Source organism: Lissotriton vulgaris, chromosome 11, assembly GCF_964263255.1.
Source record: "Lissotriton vulgaris chromosome 11, aLisVul1.2, whole genome shotgun sequence".
In the NCBI taxonomy this organism is placed as follows: Eukaryota; Metazoa; Chordata; class Amphibia; order Caudata; family Salamandridae; genus Lissotriton; species Lissotriton vulgaris.
The window spans coordinates 194,552,514-194,575,382 of NC_141699.1; the positions used below are offsets into that span (position 1 = coordinate 194,552,514).

Consider the following 22,869-nt stretch of genomic DNA (forward strand, 5'->3'; position numbering starts at 1 on the left):
GGACCTGCCCTTTGTTCAAATAGATGAAATTTTTTGTACATCTAAGCGCAAACTAGATGAGCAAAAAGTTTGACGAATTCCAATTTGAATATGTGCTACGTTTGTTGCACACATTCTACATTTCATATACTAACCCAAACTGCTGTATGACAAAAAGAAAACAATTTTGAAGTAAATGGACTGCAATTAAAGAATAAAATAATGTGATCATTTGCAATCTGCTCAGTCAAAGGTCTGAATGTTAATTCCCAAGAAAGTGTTTTGAATGTAAACTTAAAGAGCTACTGGAGGATTGTAATGAAACAAATAAACTACTGTAATAACTTCTCTAGTGTATCCAGTATGGCTACATCAGGTGTACTTGACTGCTAAATATGCAGTCTTTTTCAGCAGCACTCTTTTGTACATAACAGGGTTTGAGAAGCACTAATTGCACATAACAGGGTTTGAGAAGCACTCGTTTGAGCAAAACAGGGCTTCAGAAGCACTTCTTTGTGCATAAAAGCTTTGAGCAGACAACTTACATGAGTTTAAAAGCTTTCCATCCCTTCCAGAAAACACCAGTAACAGCATGAAGTGTGCTTCATGCTGTTAATGGTGTTAACTCTAATCACTAGTCTCTTCTTTGTGTGACTTTACATCTTGTACATTTGCCATTTTTTCTGTTTGTATCTTTTATGTAACGCATGTAATCCTTAGTCCTTATGTTTTGCAACTGGTTCTTATGTAAAGCACTCTGACACCTTCGGGTAACGTTTGCGCTATATAAAATTGCATTAAATAAAATAAAACAAATAAATAAAAACATTACAACACAACACACAGGAAGGCAGTGGAAACAATTGGGATATGTCCGTCAGGAGCTGTGTCACCTCTCAGCCACACTCCATTGCCCTTCAATGAATTGTTCCTCATCAGAAATGTTAAGAATGTAAGGGGGGGGCTGCAGCGAGGTGTCCTCAAGAAGTGACACCAAATAAACCTGTACGCGTGGGAGAAGAGTCATGCACCACATTTAAAGTGCCAACTAAACACTGCGATGTGTTATTATTTTCCATGTCATAATTTATTTTGTAATGAGCTGTCCTTTTGCAAATGTGGAAAAATACAATATAAATGTTGAAAATGCTTAACATACAAATGTATAAACATAAGATTTACATGATTTTGTATTATTACAAAATACAGAAAGGAAAATGTTACTTACCAGTATGCATCTGTTCTTGGCATGTAGAGCTGCAGAGTTGCACACTGTGCATAGATCGCCACCTAGTGTTGGGCCCAGATGTTTGCAGTTTGTTGTTGTCCTGAAAAGTTCTTTGGAAGTCACAAGATAGGTGACTCCTCCTTAGGACCACATTGCGCATTGGCATCGGCTCCATCCCCAGATTGTTTTTCGCCATTTGGGAAATGATGGAGCTTTGCAAGAAAAGGAAGGATGCCCATGTAATTTGTATCTAATTAAGATAATACTGGAACAGGGGAGGCGGGTGGGCGTGTCCAACTCTGCAGCTCTACATGCCAAAAACAGATGCATACTGGCCAGTAGCATTTTCCATTCGAGGCATATGAGCTGCAGATTGCACACTGTGCATAGATTGTATAGCAGTACCCACTCTTAGCGGTGACCACCCCTTTCTGTTGTAGTAGTTTGGAACAATGTTTTGAGAACAGCCGGGCCCACATTAGCTTGTTGCTTGGTTTGCACATCTACACAATAGTGTTTTGTGAATGTGTGCGGTGCAGACCATGTAGCTGCTCTGCAGATGTCATCTAGGGGAATGTTCCCTAAAAATGCCATTGAAGCCCCTATTTTTCTTGTAGAATGGGCTTTAGGAGGAACAGATAACGTACGTTTAGCTTTGTGGTAACAAATCTGTATGCATTTGACAATCCATCTAGCTATCCCAGATTTTGAAATGGGATTACCTTTGTGTGGTGGTGAGAAAGACACAAAAAGTTGTTTTGTCTTACGAAAGGGTTGTGTCCTCTCTATGTAGTATAGCAATGCTCTTTTGACATCTAATGTGTGAAGAGCTCTTTCTTGTACTGTCTGTCCACAGATTGATTGATTGAGATGGAATGGAGAAATTACTTTGGGTAAGAATTGTGGATTAGTACGCAGAACTACCTTATTGTGATGCATCTACAAGAAGGGTTCTTGAATGGTTAGTGCTTGTAATACACTAACTCTCCGCAGAGAGGTAATAGCTACTAGGAACACAACTTTCCACAGAAAAATTGATGTTCACATTTATGTAAGGGTTCGAAGGGAGGACCCATTAACCGTGTGAGAATAATGTTTAAATTCCACACAGGTGAAGGTGGTACTCTGGGAGGAATTATTCTTTTAAGGCCTTCCATAAAGGCTTAAATGGCAGGCACTCTGAATTGAGATAGATGTTCTGTGTTGCAGATATGCTGATATTGCAGCAAGATGTAATCTAATAGACGTATAGGCTAAATTGTATCTTTGGAGATGAAGTAAGTATCCTATGATGTGTTGAATAGATCTAGAGGATTAAAATTGTTGTTGTGACAATATATTACAAATTGTTTCCACTTGGCTGCGTAACATGCCCTACTGGTTGGACATCTAGCCTCTTATGACATTCATGCAGTCTGGAGGAAGGTTTAAATATCCAAATTCGGTATTGCACCGTTACAACGCAACTTTTACAACGCACTACCATTACATCGCAACTTTTACAACGCAAATACCATTACAATGCATGCCATTACAACGCATGTCATTACATAGCAGATACTATTGCAACGCATGCCATTACATCGTAAGTATAGGTTAGTATATTATTTGTATTTAATTTTATTTTACATTATTTTATTATTTTAATTAATATTAAAAATAAAAAAAATATTAATATATTAATTTAAGTAATTTTGGGGCATTTTTATGTTTTAGGGCTGGGTTTGGTTTTTGGGGTAAAGGGTTATTTTCAGGTTTTAGGGTTGGGTTTGGTTTTTGGGGTACAGGGGTATTTTTATGTTTTAGGGCTGGGTTTGGTTTTTGGGGTACAGGGGTATTTTTAGGTTTTAGGGCTGGGTTTGGTTTTTGGGGTACAGGGGTATTTTTAGGTTTTAGGGCTGTGTTTGGTTTTTGGGGTACAGGGGTATTTTTAGGTTTTAGGGCTAGGTTTGGTTTTTGGGGTACAGGGGTATTTTTAGGTTTTAGGGCCTGGTTTGGTTTTTGGGGTACAGGGGTATTTTTAGGTTTTAGGGCTAGGTTTGGTTTTTGGGGTACAGGGGTATTTTTAGGTTTTAGGGCTGGGTTTGGTTTTTGGGGTACAGGGGTATTACGACTTTAAATAAATTAAATTAATTTAATTAATTTAATTAAATTTACTTAAATTAATTACAATTTTTACAATTAAAAAATTAATTGAATTACATTACTTAAATTAAATTAATTACTTTTTTTATTTATTTAATTTATTATATTTAATTATTATTATTTACAATTTTTAAATTAATTAAATGTCTTTTATTATATTAAATTAAATTATATTAAGTATTATTTTAATTTTATTTAAATTATATTTATTGTAATATATTACATTATATTATTTACTATTTTTAAATTTATTATATTTCATTAATTATATTATATTAAATATATTAAATTAATTACAAATTTAATATTAATTAAATTACTATAATGAAATTAAATTAAATTAATTACTGTTTTAACAATTTTTAAATTATATTTATTAATTAAAATTAATTACATTAACTTTATTACATTTTTTGAAAAAAAAGATATACTTACCAATACTTACGATGTAATGGCATGCGTTGTAATAGTATCTGCTATGTAATGACATGCGTTGTAATGGCATGCATTGTAATGGTACCTGCGTTGTAAAAACTGCGTTGTAACGGTCTGCGTTGTAAAATAACGCGTTGTAACGACATAGATCCCCAAATTCTAGGATTTCAGGAGCCAGATCGCAAGGTTGAGCTGAGCTGGGTCCGGGTGTCTGATCTCTCCATGGTTCTGTGTTAAGAGGTGTGGAGACAGGTGTAATTTTTGGTGCGGTACTACCGACAGTTGTAGCAGTGTGGTGTGCCACGGCTGTCTGGCCCACGTTGGAGCAACTAGGATGAGGGTCAGAGAATGCTGCTGTAGTTTGCGTACTACTAGTGGCATGAGTGGTAGAGGTGGAAAAGCGTACGCAAAACTGTTTGACCAGTTCATCCATATCGCATTGCCTTTGGACAGTAGGTGTGATTATCTGGCGGCGAAGCTTGGGCATTTGGCGTTTTCGTGGGTGGCAAATAGGTCTATCTGAGGTTGTCCTCACATCTGAAAGAATGGCTGAATAACTTGCATATAAAGTTCCCACTCGTGGGTCTGTTGTGTTTGACGACTTAACAGATCCGCTATGGTATTTTGTACTCCTGGAACATGTTGGGCTAGAAGGAATATGTTTTGAGGTATAGCCCACCGCCATATGCCCTGTGCAAGTTGAGATAGCTGCAGGGAGTGTGTGCCTCCCTGCTTCTGTATGTAATACATGGCTGTCATGTTGTCTGTGCGGACCAACACAGCTTTGTTTGATACTTGCTTTAGGAAAGCTTTCAGTGCTAGGAATATTGCTAGTAACTCCAGATGATTGATGTGGAGTAACTTTTGTTGCGGTGTCCACCTGCCTTGCATGGTGTGTTGCAGTAGGTGGGCTCCCCAGCCGGAGAGCGATGCGTCCACTGTCAAGACTATCTGAGGAACTGGCTCTAGGAACGGTCGTCCCTTGGAAAGGTTTTTGGTGTTCCACCACTGCAGAGAGCGATGAGTCCGACCGTCTACCAACACTAGGTCTGTTAATTGACCATGAGCCTGGTTCCACTGACGTGATAAGCATTCTTGTAGCGGACGCATTTGAAGTCTTGCATGGGCACTATGAAAATGCAAGAGGCCATCATCCCTATGAATTGCATGAACACTCTTGCTGGAAGGGAATGTTGTATCTGAAACCTTGTTAGAAGAGTTTGCATGCTGGCTGTCCTTGCTGGAGTGGGATAAGCTAGCGCTTTTGAGGTGTTTATTGTGGCACGGAGGTACTGTTGTACTTTGGATGGTTGTAGATGGGATTTGGCGTGGTTTATTGTGAACCCCAAGTCGTGAAGCAGTTGTATTGTGGCATGAGTGTCTTCCACGCATTGGTTGTATGATCTGGCTTTTATGAGCCAGTCGTCGAGGTACGGGAAGACATGGATGTGCTGTCGTCGTAAATGCGCTGCCACTACTGCTAAGCACTTGGTGAATACTCTTGGTGCTGTTGTGACTCCGAATGGGAGTACTTTGAATTGATAGTGCTTCCCCTCTATGATAAATCTGAGATACTTCCTGTGAGCTTTGTGAATGGGAATGTGGAAGTATGCGTCCTTGAGATCTAGAGTAGCAAGGAAGTCGTTTTGGGGCACAAGCGGAATGACTTGTTGGAGTGTGACCTTGTGAAAATGGTCTGACTGTATGTATATGTTTAGCGGTCTGAGGTCTAGAATAGGCCTTAGAGAGCCGTCCTTTTTTGGAGTCAGAAAATATAGAGAGTAAACCCCTTTGTTTTGTTGGTGCAGAGGAACTGGTTCTATTGCACTTTTTTGTAGCAGGGATTCTACTTCTTGCTTTAACAGTGCTAGATGTTCTTGTGACATTGGACGCTGTTTGGGCGGTCTGTTTGGGGGGCAGATGTTAGTTCTAGACAGTAACCTGATTGAATACTTTGTCGCATCCACCTGTCTGATGTGATGTTGGTCCAGGCAGGAAGGAATTGTTGCAGTCTTCCTCCCACAGGAGTGGAATGTTGGGGGGGGGAAGTGGAGGAAAGTCATTGGGTATGGGTAGAGGCAAAGCGGGAGTTGTTGGTTTTGCCTCTACCTTTGTTGTTGTTACCCCTGTAACCTCCTCTATGGTAGCCCTTAGTGAATGTTGATTGGCTAGGGGTTTTGTAAGAGGTGGAGGGACTTTCGGAGGAGTAGCCTCTAGTGTTGCCTCTGTATGACGAGCAACGAAAAGAACGTCTGGAAGCTTGCTGCTGCAAGGCTCCCATAGATGTTGCTGTATCGGTGTCTTTCTTCATCTTTTCTATGGGCCAAATAAGTGTGTCTCTTCAAATGGGTGATTAAGGATGGAATTTTGTACCTCAGGTTTAAACCCTGAGATACGTAGCCAAGCATGTCTACGTAGGAGGGTGCTGGTATTAATTGCCCTTGAGGCGGTATCTGCAGCATCTAGGGCACAGCGAATGGAAGTGTTAGTAATATTTTTACCTTCCTGTATGAAGTTCATTGGCCCTATTTTTGTATTTGTCAGGTAGATGCTGCATTATGGACTCTAATTCATCATAATGAGCACTGTCATATCTGGCCAGCAACGCTTGGGTGTTGGCGATGCGCCAGATATTAGCTGCTTGTGATGCTGTTCTTTTACCTGAGGCGTCAAGTAGCTTAGATTCTTTGTCTGGTGGTGAGGCCTCACCTGATGTCTGAGAATTAGCATGTTTTTGTGCATTAGACACTACTAAAGAGTCTAATGGTGCTGGACCTTTAATATAGACTGGATCTGTAGGGGCAGCTTTATATTATTTCTCAATGCGAGGACTGAGGACCCTAGCCCTGACGGGGTCTTTAAAATCTTCTGTTGCGTGTTTGATTACACCCTTAAGCATTGGCAAAATGGCAGTAGACCTTTGTGTGTCATCAAAAGTGTCTAGTAGGAAATCTTCCTCCACTGCATCTGTGTGTAAGTCTACCCCATGATTTTGGGCAGCTCTTTGGACTAGTAAATTAAAACCTATAGTGTCCTCTGGTGTGGAGGGTCTAGAAGGGTATATGTCGTCTTGTGAGACATAAGGCACATCAGGGGTGTTGTAATCATCCCATGGATTAGGTGACTGAGGGGGACTATTGGTGCACCTCCATCTGTGTCATCAGAGTCTGTGTCTAAATCATCGACTGGATTAGGGGATGGTGTAGGTGAATGGTGAGGTGGAGTAAGTGTAGGAGGAGGAACAGTATGGGGAATGGAGGGGAACGCACCCTTAACGGAGAGGTTGCAATGTCTGTATTCTTTGGAGGAGGAGGTGCTGGTGCATCAAGTGGCCTCTTTTTGGAACTGAGAGTAAATTGGCCACTCTTAGGATCCTTGACAAGAGTTTTTTGATTAGGATCAGGTGTGAAAAGTTCCTCTGAACAGGGCAGATCCTTCGGTGTCGAGTTTTTAGGCTCCGTAGGTTTTTTCGGCACCGAGTCGGTAGCTGATTTCGGTTTAGAAGTGTGCCCTTTTGAAATGTCCTTTACAGGAACCTGTTTCATCGGTTGCGGGTGTCTTTTCGGTTCCGAAGCGTGTTCTTGAGCTTTAGGTGTTTTTTTTAGTTGGCGCCGAATGTGGTTTCGGCATTGATGAGCCGCTGCCAGTCTTCGGCGCCGTGTGCTTAGGTGTCGGCGCAACGGTCGGCGTGGTTGAAGATGGCTTTTTCTTCGGTGTCGGTGTAGGATCGGCACCGTGGATAGGCTGGCTCGAGACCGATGTGCCTGAAGGCTTAATGGGCTTCTTTGCCGGGCCCAAAGGCGGGGCGTTGGAAGCAGTCTCTCAGTTTGCACCCGGGCCGAAGGTGATGGTGTGCCCGAAGCCTTTATAGAGGGTGTCGAGGAAGGGTTGGGGTCGACGATCTACTTACGACCCGTTGAGCTGGAGTGACTTCCTCGACGTCAGAGTCTTCGCCGTCTGAGGAGCTGGTACTCTCTTCGGCATGCTGGCACGTCGACTCCGTCTTCGAAGATGTTGTCGGGGATCGAAGCGGACGAGCAAGCCATTGTTCTTTGAGCTCGCCGGTCCCGGATCGTATTCTTGGAGCGGAAGGAGGCACAAGTGGAACAGTCTTTGGCCTCGTAATCCGGTGAGAGGCAAAGGTTGCACACCTCATGTAGGTCGGTGTGGGGAAACTTCGACCCACATGGAGGACACTTTTTGAAAGGCGTCCTTTCCATGAGCCAGGAAGTAAGCCTAGGTAGGCCCGAAGGCCTTAGTCGACGACCGGAATCGAAGACTTTGAAGTGGTGGAGAATCGCGTCGATGGAGCGCGATTGAAACAATACTGTCGAACTGGGTGAGGATTGTGCGCCTAATGAAAATCGGTTCCTAACCCGGAGCGCAGGAAACACATCCGAGCCTGATGGCGGAAAAAAACAATCTGGGGATGGAGCTGATGCCCATGTGCAATGCGGGCCTAAGGAGGAGTCACCTATCTCGTGACTTCCAAAGAACTTTTCAGGACAACAATAAACTGCAAACATCCGGGCCCAAAACTAGGTGGCGATCTATGCACAGTGTGCAATCTGCAGCTCATATGCCTCGAACACAATGTTTAATTTACTTAATTTTCTATATTTTCATTTACTTGTAGTATATATAATACAAATTGTAAATCTATACAGTAATGAAAAACTGAAAACAAATAAAAACTGAAATAAGTGTGACATGTTTTTATTAAACGCAATTTGTAAGGTGTTAGACACTTAAGAGGTAACATTTACTATTCCCGTTTCAATCTCACCATATTGGTGAAAAGTGTTGGAGACTAATGTGGAAACATTTACTATTCCCACTCAAATCTAAACCAATTTGAGGAAGGTGGAGGACACTAAAAGGGTAACATTTACTATTCCAATTCCATTCGAAACCAATTTGGGAAAGGTGCTGGACACTAAAGGGGTAATATTTACTATTCCGACTCCAACCTAAACCAATTCAACGACGGTGTTGTACACTAAAGGGGTGACATTTTCTATTCCCACACCAATCTAACTATATTGGGGAAGGTGTTGGACACTATAATGGTAAAATGTACTATCCGCATTCCAATCTAGACCAATTTGGAGACCGTGTTGGAGACTAAAAAGGTTACATTTTACATTAACTATTCCCATTCGAATCTAAACCAATTTAAGGAAGGTGTTGGATGCTAAAGGGGTCGCGTTTACTATTCCCACTCCAATCTAACCATGCTGGGGAAGGTGTTGGACACTAAAGGGGTAACATTTACTATTCACACTCCAATCTAAACCATATTGGGAAAGATGTTGGACACCAAATAGTTTAAAATTACAATATCCACTTCAAAATAAAACATTTTCCATAACATATCATAAAATAAACATATTAATACCAAAATCAATACTATACGTTCTCACACTATTAGATTAGTATAAAATGTACTAAAATATTATGTAAAAACACACTAAAACATTAAATGAACAGTAATATATTTTGGAAATATTTGTATAAATTCTATATTTTCTAACATGTATAAAAAACTTTAAAAATATATTTTAATTTAAAAAATTCAAAACATTTCAAATCTTTTTATTTTTAATTTTTACGTTTATTTATTATACAAAATGTTCTAAATATTCTACTTATTTGAAAATAAATGTATGTTTAATAATGTATATATGAAATAAATATATTGAACCATTAACATATATGTTATTTAAAATCAAACTAAAATGTATTAAAATATCATAAAATAGATTTTAGCATTCCAAACATTAATTTGCATAGTATTCAAAATGTTACCTATACATTAAAACTTGAATATAAATTCTATACAAATCTCCCCACCCTAATCGCCTAAAAACCCAATGTCCTGCTACTAGAAAAGAAAACAATTATTTATATACGTTATTACAACTAAAAACACAAACTTTAACATTTTCATAACATTTTTTAATTAAAAAAGTTTTTTAAAAGACAATCAGAAACACAACAATAAATTACATACTAATTAACATTTACAAACGATATTACATACACAGTAGCTTAACAAAACGTGAGGGGCTCCCTTTGCAGAATATGCTGAAGGGGCGCTCACACTCATATCAGTAGCGGCTGAGTGGGCCCCCTCCAGTATTAGTAATCCTAGGGGGCCCCTGCCCCGCATGGGCTGTGGGGGCCTTTGTTATGTCCCTGTACATACAGCAATGTTGTCAACGTTAATATTTTTTAGGACAATATTAAAAGCACTACATTTTTGCCATCGATATTCCTATCAACTATATTTCGTTGTCCTGATATTCTTGACATTATATTTTTGTATCACAATATTTTTTTCCAATATTTTGTTCTAACACCAAACCAACTGTTAATAATATGATGAACTTAACAAAAGAATTCAACGTAACATACCAACCTACAAAATACACAACACTCAATATCATGAATTCAAATGTGATTTAATTACTCTCCACTTACCTTCCAACACAAAGGAACAACAGAAGGGAGCAAAATGCAAAAATCAAGAATGAAAGAGCCATTGTTTTCTTGCGCCCTATTCGATCTATAATCCATAGGGTCACCAAAACACCTATAGAAAGAGAAAGCATTGCTTGCTGAGAATTGACAGTTCTGATAACAAGTGGATAAGATAATATTACAGCACACTGAGCTCAAATAAACTACATGTACTCATACTGATCACTGGCCACATCTCCCCCACAAACCTACATTGGCTTCAAATACAGCACGCTTAAAGTATAGGTACCTCTGAATCATTTACAAATCTGCGCTCAAATCAACTAACCTACCAAAAAGAAAATTCTTCAACGACCAACCTAGTACCAGCTGTAGCACCAAAGTGCTTCTGGAAGTACCCAAAACAGAGGAAGAGAAAACAAGAAACAGGAGGAATTGCCTTGCATTTTGGGGCAGCATGGCCAGGGCTTAATTTGTAAAAGAATCAGAGCTGGGGCCCAAAGTCCAACTCACAAGCCTGCAGCCAGTAACCAAATGCCAGGGGTACCCAATACCAAGGCATGCTTCTTTCTTCATGCTTCTTTCAATCACCGGATCAAATTAAGCACTGCACATTCCACAGATTATAAAATATAATCACCCACCCTTAAATTAGGTGTCTGGGAGGAACAGAGTTCCAAATCTTAGAGGTACTCCCTGAAAGGGTCCCAGATCCTTTTTTCCAGTCTTTAAAGATCAGATTTTATAAAAGGAGGGTAGATTTGCCCTAAACATGAGGATTTTTCAACTGCTGGAAAATCTGCATTACAAAATAATGGACAGAAAGTGCATTTCTGAAATCTACGACTGTTGTAGATTTCTAGTACAACTCCTGAAGTGTCTGTGAATTTCTAAAGAGTTAGAAATCTACTCCAGGCACAGAAGTATACCTCCTGAATCGGTTTCTCTGAATCTCGCCCTGAGAACATTCAAATCAATTTGAAGTTAGGTTTGCTTGGGCGATGCATCAATGTCTCTGTACATATGTTTCATGGGGTTTAGGAACAAGTGACTGTTGCTTACCTGGAAACTCAGAGAAAGTCGTCCAAAGAAGATCTGTGTAATCTTTAACTGTTAGATATTCACACGCAAGGCCACATTTCGGCTTAGCTGCCTTCTTCCTATTTGAAACTGGGGAAAGAAAGCAGATATGATGTCAGTCATAAAAATACATGACTGCAACCTTTTTTGAGAATGCTCAACTATGCCATATTCACTTATGCATCAGACCACTACCACCTGGAAGACTGTAACCAGTACCTGACAGGCACAGCTCCTGTACCAGACCTGTAAAAAAAACCAACTCACCTTTCACAAAAAGTGATAAGGCGAGAGTGGAGCACTATGCACTGTGAACAGTGAATGACCTTCATCACTAGTACAAGAATGCATTAAATGAACCCTCATGCACACAAAAGGCTGCTTGAGACGCAGCTGGTGACATTCACCTAGTGACTAGTATCTGAATTAAGAACAAATACCAGACCAGAGTTTATAACTTTACTGATTTAGATGGAGAGTGATTGTAACACTTGATTACCATAAAGACCTTCTAAAAAGGACATGCACAACAAGAGTTTCCTTGAAAATGATGTGTTCAATTTTCTTTCCATATACTCCCAATCACACTCTTACTCTCTTTAATGTCTCCCTTTAGCTCGCTATGATAATCATACCTCTGAGCTCCTTTCTCGGCAACTTAAAACTCATTGTCAGCATATTTTACATTTCACGTAGCTCCACTCAGTTTCTTTCTCTTCCTTGTCCCTCAGATGAAGGCTGGCATTCTACTGACCACTGTTCGCTTTCTTAGCAGTGCTCCTTTACTTTGCCTCTCTCTCTTATTTTCGCTGTGCCTCTTTTTTAGGGCTGGGTTTTGACAGTGCAGTTGTCAAACAATCTACTGCTAACATTATACACAGAGTGGACTTTGATGCTGCCTTTTTTAAGCCATTAGATTTCTTTGACCAGCCATTAGCTGGAGGCTCTGTCAATCACCTCTCACCCAACAACACTATTGCTTGTTTGGGGGTATTTTTCCGATTCTACTGAATTGCTTACACAGAACTTCATGAGACACTACTTTACAACTATGGCCCTATCTGTCCACTCCTACTGTCTCTCTCGCTCATTTATTTATTTATATATTTATATAGCGCACTACTTACTACCCAAGGGCGTCTAGGTGCTTGCAGCTCAACACACATGGCACCAGAGAGATGTTGCGTCTCTATTACTTGTGGGAGGGTGAAAAGGTGTATAGCCAGGTTTTAAGTCCTTTCCTAAAAGAAAGTAGATTGGTGGAGTTTTTTAACTTAATTGGTAGCTTATTCCACCATCTAGTTGTGACACTTGTGAAACTTTTTCCGCCCCATCTATGAAGTCGGAACTTTGGTTCTTTCACCAACTTCAGAGAGGCTGACCGAAGTGTAAGTACTGGGATATGCCATTGGAAGCAGTCTTGTCAATTAGGCAGGACCTAAATTATGCAGCGCCTTAAAGGCGATGCAAAGTGCCTTGAATTGAATTTGCTTCTCTCCAGTTAGCCAATGCGAGGTGTTAATGGCATGTTTGGCCGAAGAATATTTGGGTAAGCCAAAGAGCAACTGAGCTGTAGAGTTTTGGAGTACCTGCAACTTTGCCACTACCGTCTTATTTACTCCAACCAGAAGCCCATTACAATAATCAAGTTTAGATAGAACTAAGGCTTCCACCACCGTTTTTTGTAATTCCACCGGAATAAATGGAAGAACTTTTCTCAAAATCTTGAAGGCAAAATAGATTGATGAGGCAAGCATCTTTACATGATGGGAGAAGGATAGGGTAGTGTCAAAAATTAGTCCAAGATTTTTTGGCCTTGGTAACTGGGGTAGGGGAAATCCCCAGCTCCGCTGGCCACCATTCTGGGAACCAGAAAGCTGTGTCTCTGTCAAAGAGTAAAACCTCAGTTTTATTTGAGTTCAATTTGAGGCAATTCTCTGCCATCCACTCACTTACACATCTCATGCACTCCTTGAAGATGTGGGCTGTGTTGTGATTTTTACTCGAAAACATACAATAATCTGAGCATCATCTGCCAATGATACCAAATTGATGCCGCGGGCTTTGATCAAACAAGCCAGAGGTGTAACGTAGACATTAAACAAGGTAGGGCTTAGAGATGAGCCCTGTGGCACCCCACATGGGAGCCTGAAACACTGAGATTTAAAGCCTTCTACTTCAACAAATTGTTCCCGGCTTGACAGAAAAGATCTGAAGAGTGCAAGGGCTGGGCCTACTATCCCTGCCCCTTGAAGCCGGTTTATTAGAATGCCGTGATCTACCGTATCGAAGGCAGCTGACAAGTCTAGCAATATCAGGGCTGCCGAGCCTCCGTTGTCAACTGTATGTCTAATTTCCGCTGTTGTGGTAACTAGGACAGTTCAGTGTTATGCCTGATCCTGAAACCATATTGAGTGGGGTCTAGAACATGATTGTTCTCAATAAAGTTAGCTAATTCTGGGTTCATATGTTTCTCCAAAATTTTTGCCAGCAACGGTAGGAGGGAAATAGGGCGATAGTTCCCTGGGTCTGTTTTATGCAAATTTTACTTTTTTAACAGAGGTAGAAAAGATGGGTTTTTTCCACATCTTGGGGAAGATCCCTGGTTCAATGGTAGTATTAGGTGCCTCCATGAGTGGATGAGTGTTGGACCCGGCCTTGTGGCGTGGCCCTCGCTGACTCCCCATAACCCAGAACGACGGACAGAACTAATTACCGTCCACCCAGAACTAAACACAAGACTCCTACATCGGACCTGAAACGACCTCCAGACCGCGTGCCTGCACCCACGCACGTAACCAGCAGACTCCATGTTTGGCCACACCGGCCAGCCGGCAGCCTTCTTCCCTTTCGGCAGCCTCTGGCCGCTCCCGGCTGCAGCTAGGTGTGCGCGTCCGGCGCACCCGACTCGCCCAGGGGGGTGAACGACTCCCCAAGTACCCGAAACCAAGGCGCCCATCACACCTCCGGCCCCCTCCAGAGGAGCTGGATGCCCTCACACCTCCCAACCATCCCTGGGGGCTGGTTTCGATCGCACCTTTTGGCTTCCTAGTGAGCTGGCTCCAGGCCTTGATGGGCGTCTGGGATTCCCTGGACGCATGGTCCAAAAGCATCAAAGACACCACCGCCCAGACAATCAGGCGCCTGGCCCTGGGACCTCCGGCCTCCTGCCTCTGAGGGTCCGACATCAAAGAGCTCCTGAACTATAAGACAGCCTGCCTTCCACCTAGTCAGTAGTTGTATCCTGGACAAGAAAGCCCTGCTGATCAGATCGCGGCTGACCTTGAGGAGAACAGACTCTAACCCACCGAGCCCTGCTGACGTCGTTGCGGCTCATCCTCGAATCTTCGGAACGGAACCATCGGAGCCCTGCTGACGCTGTCGCGGCTCACTCTCGAAGAGCAAGACCTGAACCATCGGGGCCCTGCTGACCTGGTCCCGGCCCACTCTTTAGAACGAGAGACCCTTGCTACCATCCAGAGCCCTGCGGACGCTGCCGCGGCTCCACCTGCCTACGAGTACGACGAAGTACTCCTGACCAAGCCCTGCTGACCTCATCGCGGCTTGAAGAACTCTCCGGTCCGGCTGGACCATCGACGCTACCCTCACGACCATCTGAAACCGAAGTGAGTAGGACAGCAAGTCCCATCGCCAGCCCCCGTACCCCCCAGTTCGAGGATTGAGAACTTTGTGCAGGGTGCGTGGCGTGCCAGCTGGCCCTCTGAGACTGTCCCGCTTCCCCGTTCCCTTGCTACAAGACTTTTGCGATCCCTCGATCGCCCTGTATTGATCCTCATTTTTATCTTGATAAAAGTTCATACTTGATAAAGATTCACGGTGTGGTGTCCGTTCGTAAGTGTGGTGTGTCGACAGTGTGAATGATCAGTCCTCCACGGCGGAGACTCCCCCTCGATAAGACTCAGCAGTATTTGTGGGAGAGGAGGTCCCGGGTGGTTAGGAGAGTCATCTTGACCCCTGGGGTCACCGCCTTCCAACATTGGTGGCAGCGACGCGATACGAACCTACGTCTAAAGATCGTACCACTGACACTCTACCTGAACTCACACGCAGCAAACGCACGAGAAAGAAAGAGCAATAATGACGTCCACGGAATCTGGTGTGAAGACGACATTCGATAAAGACCTCTTGGAAGACTACACCCGTAGAGAGCTAAAACAGTTCTGCAAAGAACTGAGTATCCCGAGTACCGGACTAAGTACTAAGGAAGATTTACAGAAAGCGCTAACCGCTTGGGTAGAGTCCGGAGCACCCCTCCCCCCGACCGAAGCCGACGAGGGAGGGAGGCCACAGACCGAACCCGGTACACTGGCCGGTGAGAGAATCCAGCAACCGACCCGGAGCCCAGCAACCGGAAGAGATCGGTCCTCGGAAGAGAGGGCCGACCGAGAACGTGACCGAAGCCATGAACTCGAACTGGTGCGCCTCAAATTGGAGGGCGAATTCAAACTTGCAGAAAAGAAGTTGGCAGTTGAGCAGTTGCGGCTCCAGGGAGACCTAGAGGAGAAGAAGCTCCAGAGGGAGCATGAAGGTCGGAAACTTCAGCTCGAGCACGAGCGCAGCCTCAAAGAACTCGAATTAAAAGCCAGAGCAGAAACATCTGGATCACCGGGACTTGGAGAGCAGGTGGTCCCCAAAGAAACGAATGTGCACATCCCCAAAGATGTTGTGAAGGAGTTTTACAAAGGAGATGACATCCAGCAGTGGTTCAAGGTGTACGAGGTTGCCATGTCCGCCCACCGGGTCCCCGAGAAGGACTGGGCGGCCGGCCTGTGGAGCCGCTTCCTCAGCGAGGGAAGAGACACCCTGCTGGACCTACTGACCGCACACATGAACGCCTACCCCCTTATGAAAGACGCTCTCCTATTCCGCTATGGCCTAACGCCGGAAATGTATTGCCAGCGGTTTAGGGAGTGCAAGAAGATTCCTGGCACCACCTGGGTAGATTATGTGAACTACTACACCCGGGCCCTGGATGGGTGGATCAAGGGCAGCAATGTGACCACCTTCGAAGGCCTAGTTGACCTAGTCGCTTACGAGCACCTGTCCGCCAATTGCTTTGCGGAACTAAGACAGCACCTCCTGGACAGCAAGCTCGCCAACCCACGGAAACTGGCTGTTGAAGCCGATCGCTGGGTGGCCACCCGAGTCCAGAAGGGGCCCGGGGGAGACCCCCCCGGAACGACCAAGGATCTTCCCGCCAGCGAGGTGGGGGAGGTCGAGGCAAACAGCAAGGATCCCAATCAGGGCCCCAGCGTAGTCCCCCTAGAAACCAGGCCCCACGCTCTCCTCCCGCGACGAGAGCCGCCCCGAGTGCAGGACGCCCGGGGCTCCGCCCCAGCTCCACATGCTACAAGTGTCAGCAACCCGGGCACTATGCCGGTGATCCCCGATGTCCCATGACCCCGAAATCCACTCCCACTGGCCCCTCCACCAGACAGATATCCTCAGTGGCCATAGAAGAGGAAGAGATAGAGGAACAGGGGGAGTGGGAGCCCGCAGCCATGGTCTTAGCCTCCCTGGGGAATAGCGAGATGATCCCAGGAGATTACCTGCCCGACAACACAGAAAAATATCGCCAGACAGTTAAGGTTAACGGATGCAGCGTAGGAGCCCTTAGGGACACAGAAGCCAGCATCACGTCTGTTAGATACACGCTAGTCCCCGAGTCCATGATCATCCCCCACACCTCCTGTAGAGTGATAGCAGCGGATAATTCTGTCCGCACCTGCAGGATAGCACAGGTCCCGTTTGAGTGGGAGGGAGTTTCGGGCGATCTACGGGTAGCGGTCCGTACGGACATGCCTGTAGACTGCCTCCTGGGGAATGACTTAGAGAGTTCCCAGTGGAAAGAGGTAGAAAGAAGGACCCATTTAGAAATGTTGGGCCTGCCCCAATGGGCCTGTGTGAGCACCCGAGCCATGACCGCCAGAACGTCCAACCCCGGGAACGAAGAGCCCGAGTTCCCCAGTGCAGCCCCTGATGTCCCCGAGGGAAGCGAGCACCCCACGGTCCTCGACCAGCCCTCCATCGAAGAAAGCGAATCCGACGAGGGTCCCCTCGGACCCGCCGTCGAGCCAGTCCCCACCCTAGCAAATATCCCCGAGTTGGCCCAGTGGCGCCAAGAAGGAGGACCGTCCCGAGAGGAGTTCTGCCGAGAGCAGACCTCCTGCCCTGCCCTTGAGGGGCTCCGGCAACAGGCCGCAGCCCAGGCCGCTGGAGACCAGTCCGGATCCCATTACCTTTACTGGGAAAACGGCTTGGTGGGACACCTTGGCCGAGATAAAACATTCCAACGGCTAGTGACTCATTTCTACTGGCCCCGCATGCGGGCCGATGTGGAACACCACTGTAAGTCCTGCGCCACGTGTCAGGCTAGCGGCAAAAGCGGAGGCAAGCGCAAGGCTCCCCTCCAGCCCTTTCCAGTTGTCAGTACCCCCTTCGAGAGGGTGGGGATCGACATAGTCGGACCTCTGGACCCCCGGACCTCCCTAGGTCACCGGTTCATTTTGGTCCTGGTCGATCACGCCACCCGATACCCCAAAGCCACCCCCCTCCGGACCGTGACGGCCCCGGTCGTGGGCCGGGCCCTCATGGGCATCTTCTCCCGGGTGGGATTCCCCCGGGAAGTGGTGAGCGACCGAGGCACAAACTTTATATACCCGGTACATGAAGTCCCTTTGGCAACAGTGTGGGGTGTCGTACAGGTTCACCACTCCATACCATCCCCAGGGTAACGGCCTGGTTGAGCGGTTCAAACGCACCCTGAAAGGGATGATCATGGGTCTCGAGGAGCCTTTGCGACGCAAGTGGGACGTCCTCCTGCCCTGCCTCCTGTTCGCATACCGAGAGGTTCCCCAGAAATCCTTGGGGTTCAGCCCTTTCGAGCTGCTCTATGGGCACCCCGTCCAGGGTCCCCTCAGCCTGGTCAAGGAAGGCTGGGAGACAGCCCCCCCGAGCACACCCACCGATGTGTTCTCCTACGTCCTGGCCCTCCGGAACCAGACGCGGAAGTTTCGCGAGCTGGCCGAGGCCAACCTGGAGGCCAGCCAAGAGGAGATGAAACGCTGGTACGACCAGAATGCCACTCTGGTCGAGTTTCAAGCAGGCCAACAGGTTTGGGTCATGTCCCCAGTGGAACCTTGTGCCTTGCAGGACAAGTGGACTGGACCCTTTAAGGTGATAGAGCGCAAGAGCCAGGTCACCTACCTCGTTGATACGACATCAGCCAGGAACGCCCTGAAAGTCTTACACGTGAACCGGCTCAAACCCCATTTTGTGCGGTCTGAGTTGGGATTACTCCTTGCCACCGACGACGGAGAGGAAGAGGAAACGGACCCTCTACCAGATCTCCTGTGTGCAAAGGATCAAGATGGCTCCGTAGAGGGAGTGAGTCTCTCCTCCTCCCTCACCCCCTTGCAGCGTGAAGAATGCCGCCACTTGTTGGGACAATTCTCAGACCTCTTCTCCCTCACCCCCGGCGTCACCAGTTGGTGCGTCCACGACGTGGACACCGGGGACAGCCCTCCGGTACGACACAGAGCCTACCGAGTCCCTGAACGAGTTCGAGCCTGCATCAAGGCCGAAGTCGACAAAATGTTGGACCTAGGAGTGGTGGAGGCCTCCGACAGCCCATGGGCTAGCCCCGTGGTCCTGGTTCCGAAGGCAGCCGCCCCCGGCACCGTTCCTGAGCTGAGGTTCTGCGTAGACTACCGCGGACTCAACGCAGTCACCCGAACCGACGCGCACCCCATCCCCTGAGCCGACGAACTCATTGACCGCCTAGGATCGGCTCAGTACCTCAGTACCTTCAATCTCACCAGTGGCTACTGGCAGATCGGCCTCACGGAGAGGGCCCAAGAAAGGTCTGCTTTCTCCACTCCGGATCGCCATTTCCACTTCAGAGTGATGCCCTTCGGCATGAAAAACGCCCCCGCAAACTTCCAGCGACTGGTCAATCAGGTCCTGGCCGGGTTGGAAAGTTTCAGCGCAGCATATCTTGACGACATTGAGGTATTCAGTGCCCACTGGCCCGAGCACCTGCACCACCTCTGGGAGGTGTTGGACGCCCTGCGTCGAGCCGGGCTCACCATTAAAGCTAGCAAGTGCCAAATAGGACAAAGCTCCGTGGTATACCTCGGGCACCAGCTCGGAAGCGGCCTCGTAGCCCCCCTCCAACCCAAGATAGACGCTATCACTGCCTGGGAGACCGCCACGACCCAGACCGAGGTGCGGGCCTTCCTAGGACTCACAGGGTACTACCGTAGATTCATCAAGGGGTACAGGAGTATTGTAGGCCCCCTCACAGAGTTGACCGCCAAGGCCAACCCCAAGAAGGTTAGTTGGACCCCCGCCTGTCAGAAGGCATTCGAGGAATTGAAACAGGCCATGTGCACCGCTCCAGTACTACAGGCCCCTGACTACTCCAGAGAGTTTGTGGTCCAGACCGACGCCTCCGAACATGGCATCGGAGCCGTGCTCTCCCAGGTGGACGACCAGGGGATTGATCATCCAGTAGCTTTTATCAGCCGGAGGCTACTACCCCGGGAGCAGAGATGGAGCACCATCGAGCGAGAGGCCTTCGCCGTAGTCTGGGCCTTAAAGAAGCTGAGGCCCTACCTGTTCGGTACCCACTTCCTGGTCCAGACTGACCACCGTCCTCGCCGGTGGCTCATGCAGATGAGAGGATAGAACCCTAAACTGCTACGCTGGTCCATCTCCCTCCAAGGGATGGATTTTACTGTGGAACACAGGCCTGGTGCCGACCACGCCAACGCCGACGGCCTGTCCCGCTTCTTCCGCCTCAGCGAAGAGAACCCCCAAGAGGATGGGTAGTTCTCCTCGTCTTTCAGCTGGAGGGGACGCATGTTGGACCCGGCCTCGTGGCGTGGCCCTTGCTGACCCCCCATAACCCAGAACGACGGACAGAACTAATTCCCGTCCACCCAGAACTAAACACGAGACTCCTACATCGGACCTGAAACGACCTCCAGACCGCGTGCCTGCACCCACGCACGTAACCAGCAGACTCCATGTTTGGCCACCCCGGCCAGCCGGCCGCCTTCTTCCCTTTCGGCAGCCTCTGGCCGCTCCCGGCTGCAGCTAGGTGTGCGCGTCCGGCGCGCCCGACTCGCCCAGGGGGGTGAACGACTCCCCAAGTACCCGAAACCAAGGCGTCCATCACACCTCCGGCCCCCTCCAGAGGAGCTGGATGTCCTCACACCTCCGAACCATCCCTGGGGGCTGGTTTCGATCGCACCTTTTGGCTTCCTAGTGAGCTGGCTCCAGGCCTTGATGGGCGTCTGGGATTCCCTGGACGCATGGTCCAAAAGCATCAAAGACACCACCGCCCAGACAATCAGGCGCCTGGCCCTCGGACCTCCGGCCTCCTGCCTCTGAGGGTCCGGACATCAAAGAGCTCCTGAACTATAAGACAGCCTGCCTTCCACCAAGTCAGTAGTTGTATCCTGGACAAGAAAGCCCTGCTGATCTGATCGCGGCTGACCTTGAGGAGAACAGACTCTAACCCACCGAGCCCTGCTGAAGTCGTCGCGGCTCATCCTCGAATCTTTGGAACGGAACCATCGGAGCCCTGCTGACGCTGTCGCGGCTCACTCTCGAAGAGCAAGACCTGAACCATCGGGGCCCTGCTGACCTGGTCGCGGCCCACTCTTTAGAACGAGAGACCCTTGCTACCATCCAGAGCCCTGCGGACGCTGTCGCGGCTCCACCTGCCTACGAGTACGACGAAGTACTCCAGACCAAGCCCTGCTGACCTTGTCGCGGCTTGAAGAACTCTCCGGTCCGGCTGGACCATCGACGCTACCCTCACGACCATCTGAAACCGAAGTGAGTAGGACAGCAAGTCCCATCGCCAGCCCCCGTACCCCCCAGTTCGAGGATTGAGAACTGTGCGCAGGGTGCGTGGCGTGCCAGCTGGCCCTCTGAGACTGTCCCGCTTCCCCGTTCTCTTGCTACGAGACTTTTGCGATCCCTCGATCGCCCTGTATTGATCCTCATTTTTATCTTGATAAAAGTTCATACTTGATAAAGATTCACGGTGTGGTGTCCGTTCGTAAGTGTGGTGTGTCGACAGTGTGTACGATCAGTCCTCCCCGGCGGGGACTCCCCCTCGATAAGACTCGGCAGTATTTGTGGGATAGGAGGTCCCGGGTGGTTAGGAGAGTCGTCTTGACCCCTGGGGTCACCGCCTTCCAACAATATGCGACTGTCACCACTATCATAGGGATTACTCTAGGAGGACAGGGATCCAATGGAGATCCAGATTTGGTGGCTAGGAGACGTTTTGAGACTTGTTAACAAGACATTATTGTGAAGTTAGAAAATCGGGGCAGACAGGTTCTGGGTGTGGGTTGAGCACTACTGAAGAATTTACAGTGTCTGGCAATGCCTGTGAACTCTGATTGCTAGCAGAGCTTGAAGCAAGGGTGTTGTAAATAGGGGAGACTTTATTGCAGAAAGAGGACGCTAGGCTATTACAAAAAGCTTGGTCTATTGTGTTTTGTTTAGTCTCCCGCAGATGACTTAGTTTCAGCACTGTCGCAAATAGTTCTGTGGAGTTATTTTTAGCCCCTTCTATTTTTTTCGAGAAGTAGCTGATTTTAGTTTTTGGAATCAGTTCTTTGTATTGTGCTAGTTTTGTCTTGTATAATTCTTTCTCCCTAGGATCGTAAAGCAGTCGCCAGCACCTTTCTTGTCTGTGACATAGTCTTATTGATAGTGCAAATGCTACTTACCAGTATGCATCTGTTCTTGGCATGTAGGGCTGCTGACATTCATATCTGTGCATAGATCGCCGCCTAGTGTTGGGTCCGGATGATTGCACATTGTTGTCCTGGAAGAGTCTTCGAAGTATCACGAGATAGGTGGCTCCTCCCCTGGACTACAGTGCGCATGGGCATCGACTCCATCCCCAGATTGTTTTTAGCCATTGTGGCCAAGATGGAGTGAAACTCAGTGAATGATGACCATGCTATGAAATGATATGTGAACACTGCAGCTGCTACAGGCGCCGGGGAAGAGGGCGGGCGATATGAATGTCAGCAGCCCTACATGCCAAGAACAGATGCATACTGGTAAGTAGCATTTGCAGTTCGAGGCATGTGGGCTGCTGAATTCATATCTGTGCATAGAATACATAGCAGTCCCTCCATTAGCGGCGGCCGCCCGTGCCAGCTGCAGCAGTTTGGAAAAGTGTCTTGAGAACAGCCTGCCCTACAGCTGCTTGCTGTTTGGAGTGCACGTCTACACAGTAATGCTTAGTAAATGTATGTGTGGTAGACCATGCGGCTGCTCTACATATGTCCTCCAAGGGAATGTTTCCAAGGAAAGCCATAGAGGCCCCCAACTTTCTGGTGGAGTGGGCTCTTGGTGGAATTGTAAGAGTGCGTTTTGCCTTTGCATAGCAGATTTGAATACATTTCACGATCCACCTGGCAATACCAGCCTTGGAAATAGGGTTACCTTTGTGATGTGGCGCA

At 47.0% G+C, this 22,869-nt stretch overlaps 1 protein-coding gene across 1 annotated transcript in view; it reads right to left on the reverse strand.

Moving 5' to 3' along the window:
• Window positions 1-22,869, reverse strand: part of SVOP (SV2 related protein) — a 393,561-nt gene that overhangs the window by 19,684 nt on the left and 351,008 nt on the right. Inside the window, exons 12-13 of the mRNA XM_086943094.1 lie at window positions 11,333-11,440; window positions 10,271-10,382 (exon numbers count right to left, since the gene is read on the reverse strand). Of these exons, the coding sequence (XP_086799220.1) occupies window positions 10,271-10,382; window positions 11,333-11,440 (220 nt within the window). The remainder of the gene's footprint in view (window positions 1-10,270; window positions 10,383-11,332; window positions 11,441-22,869) is intronic.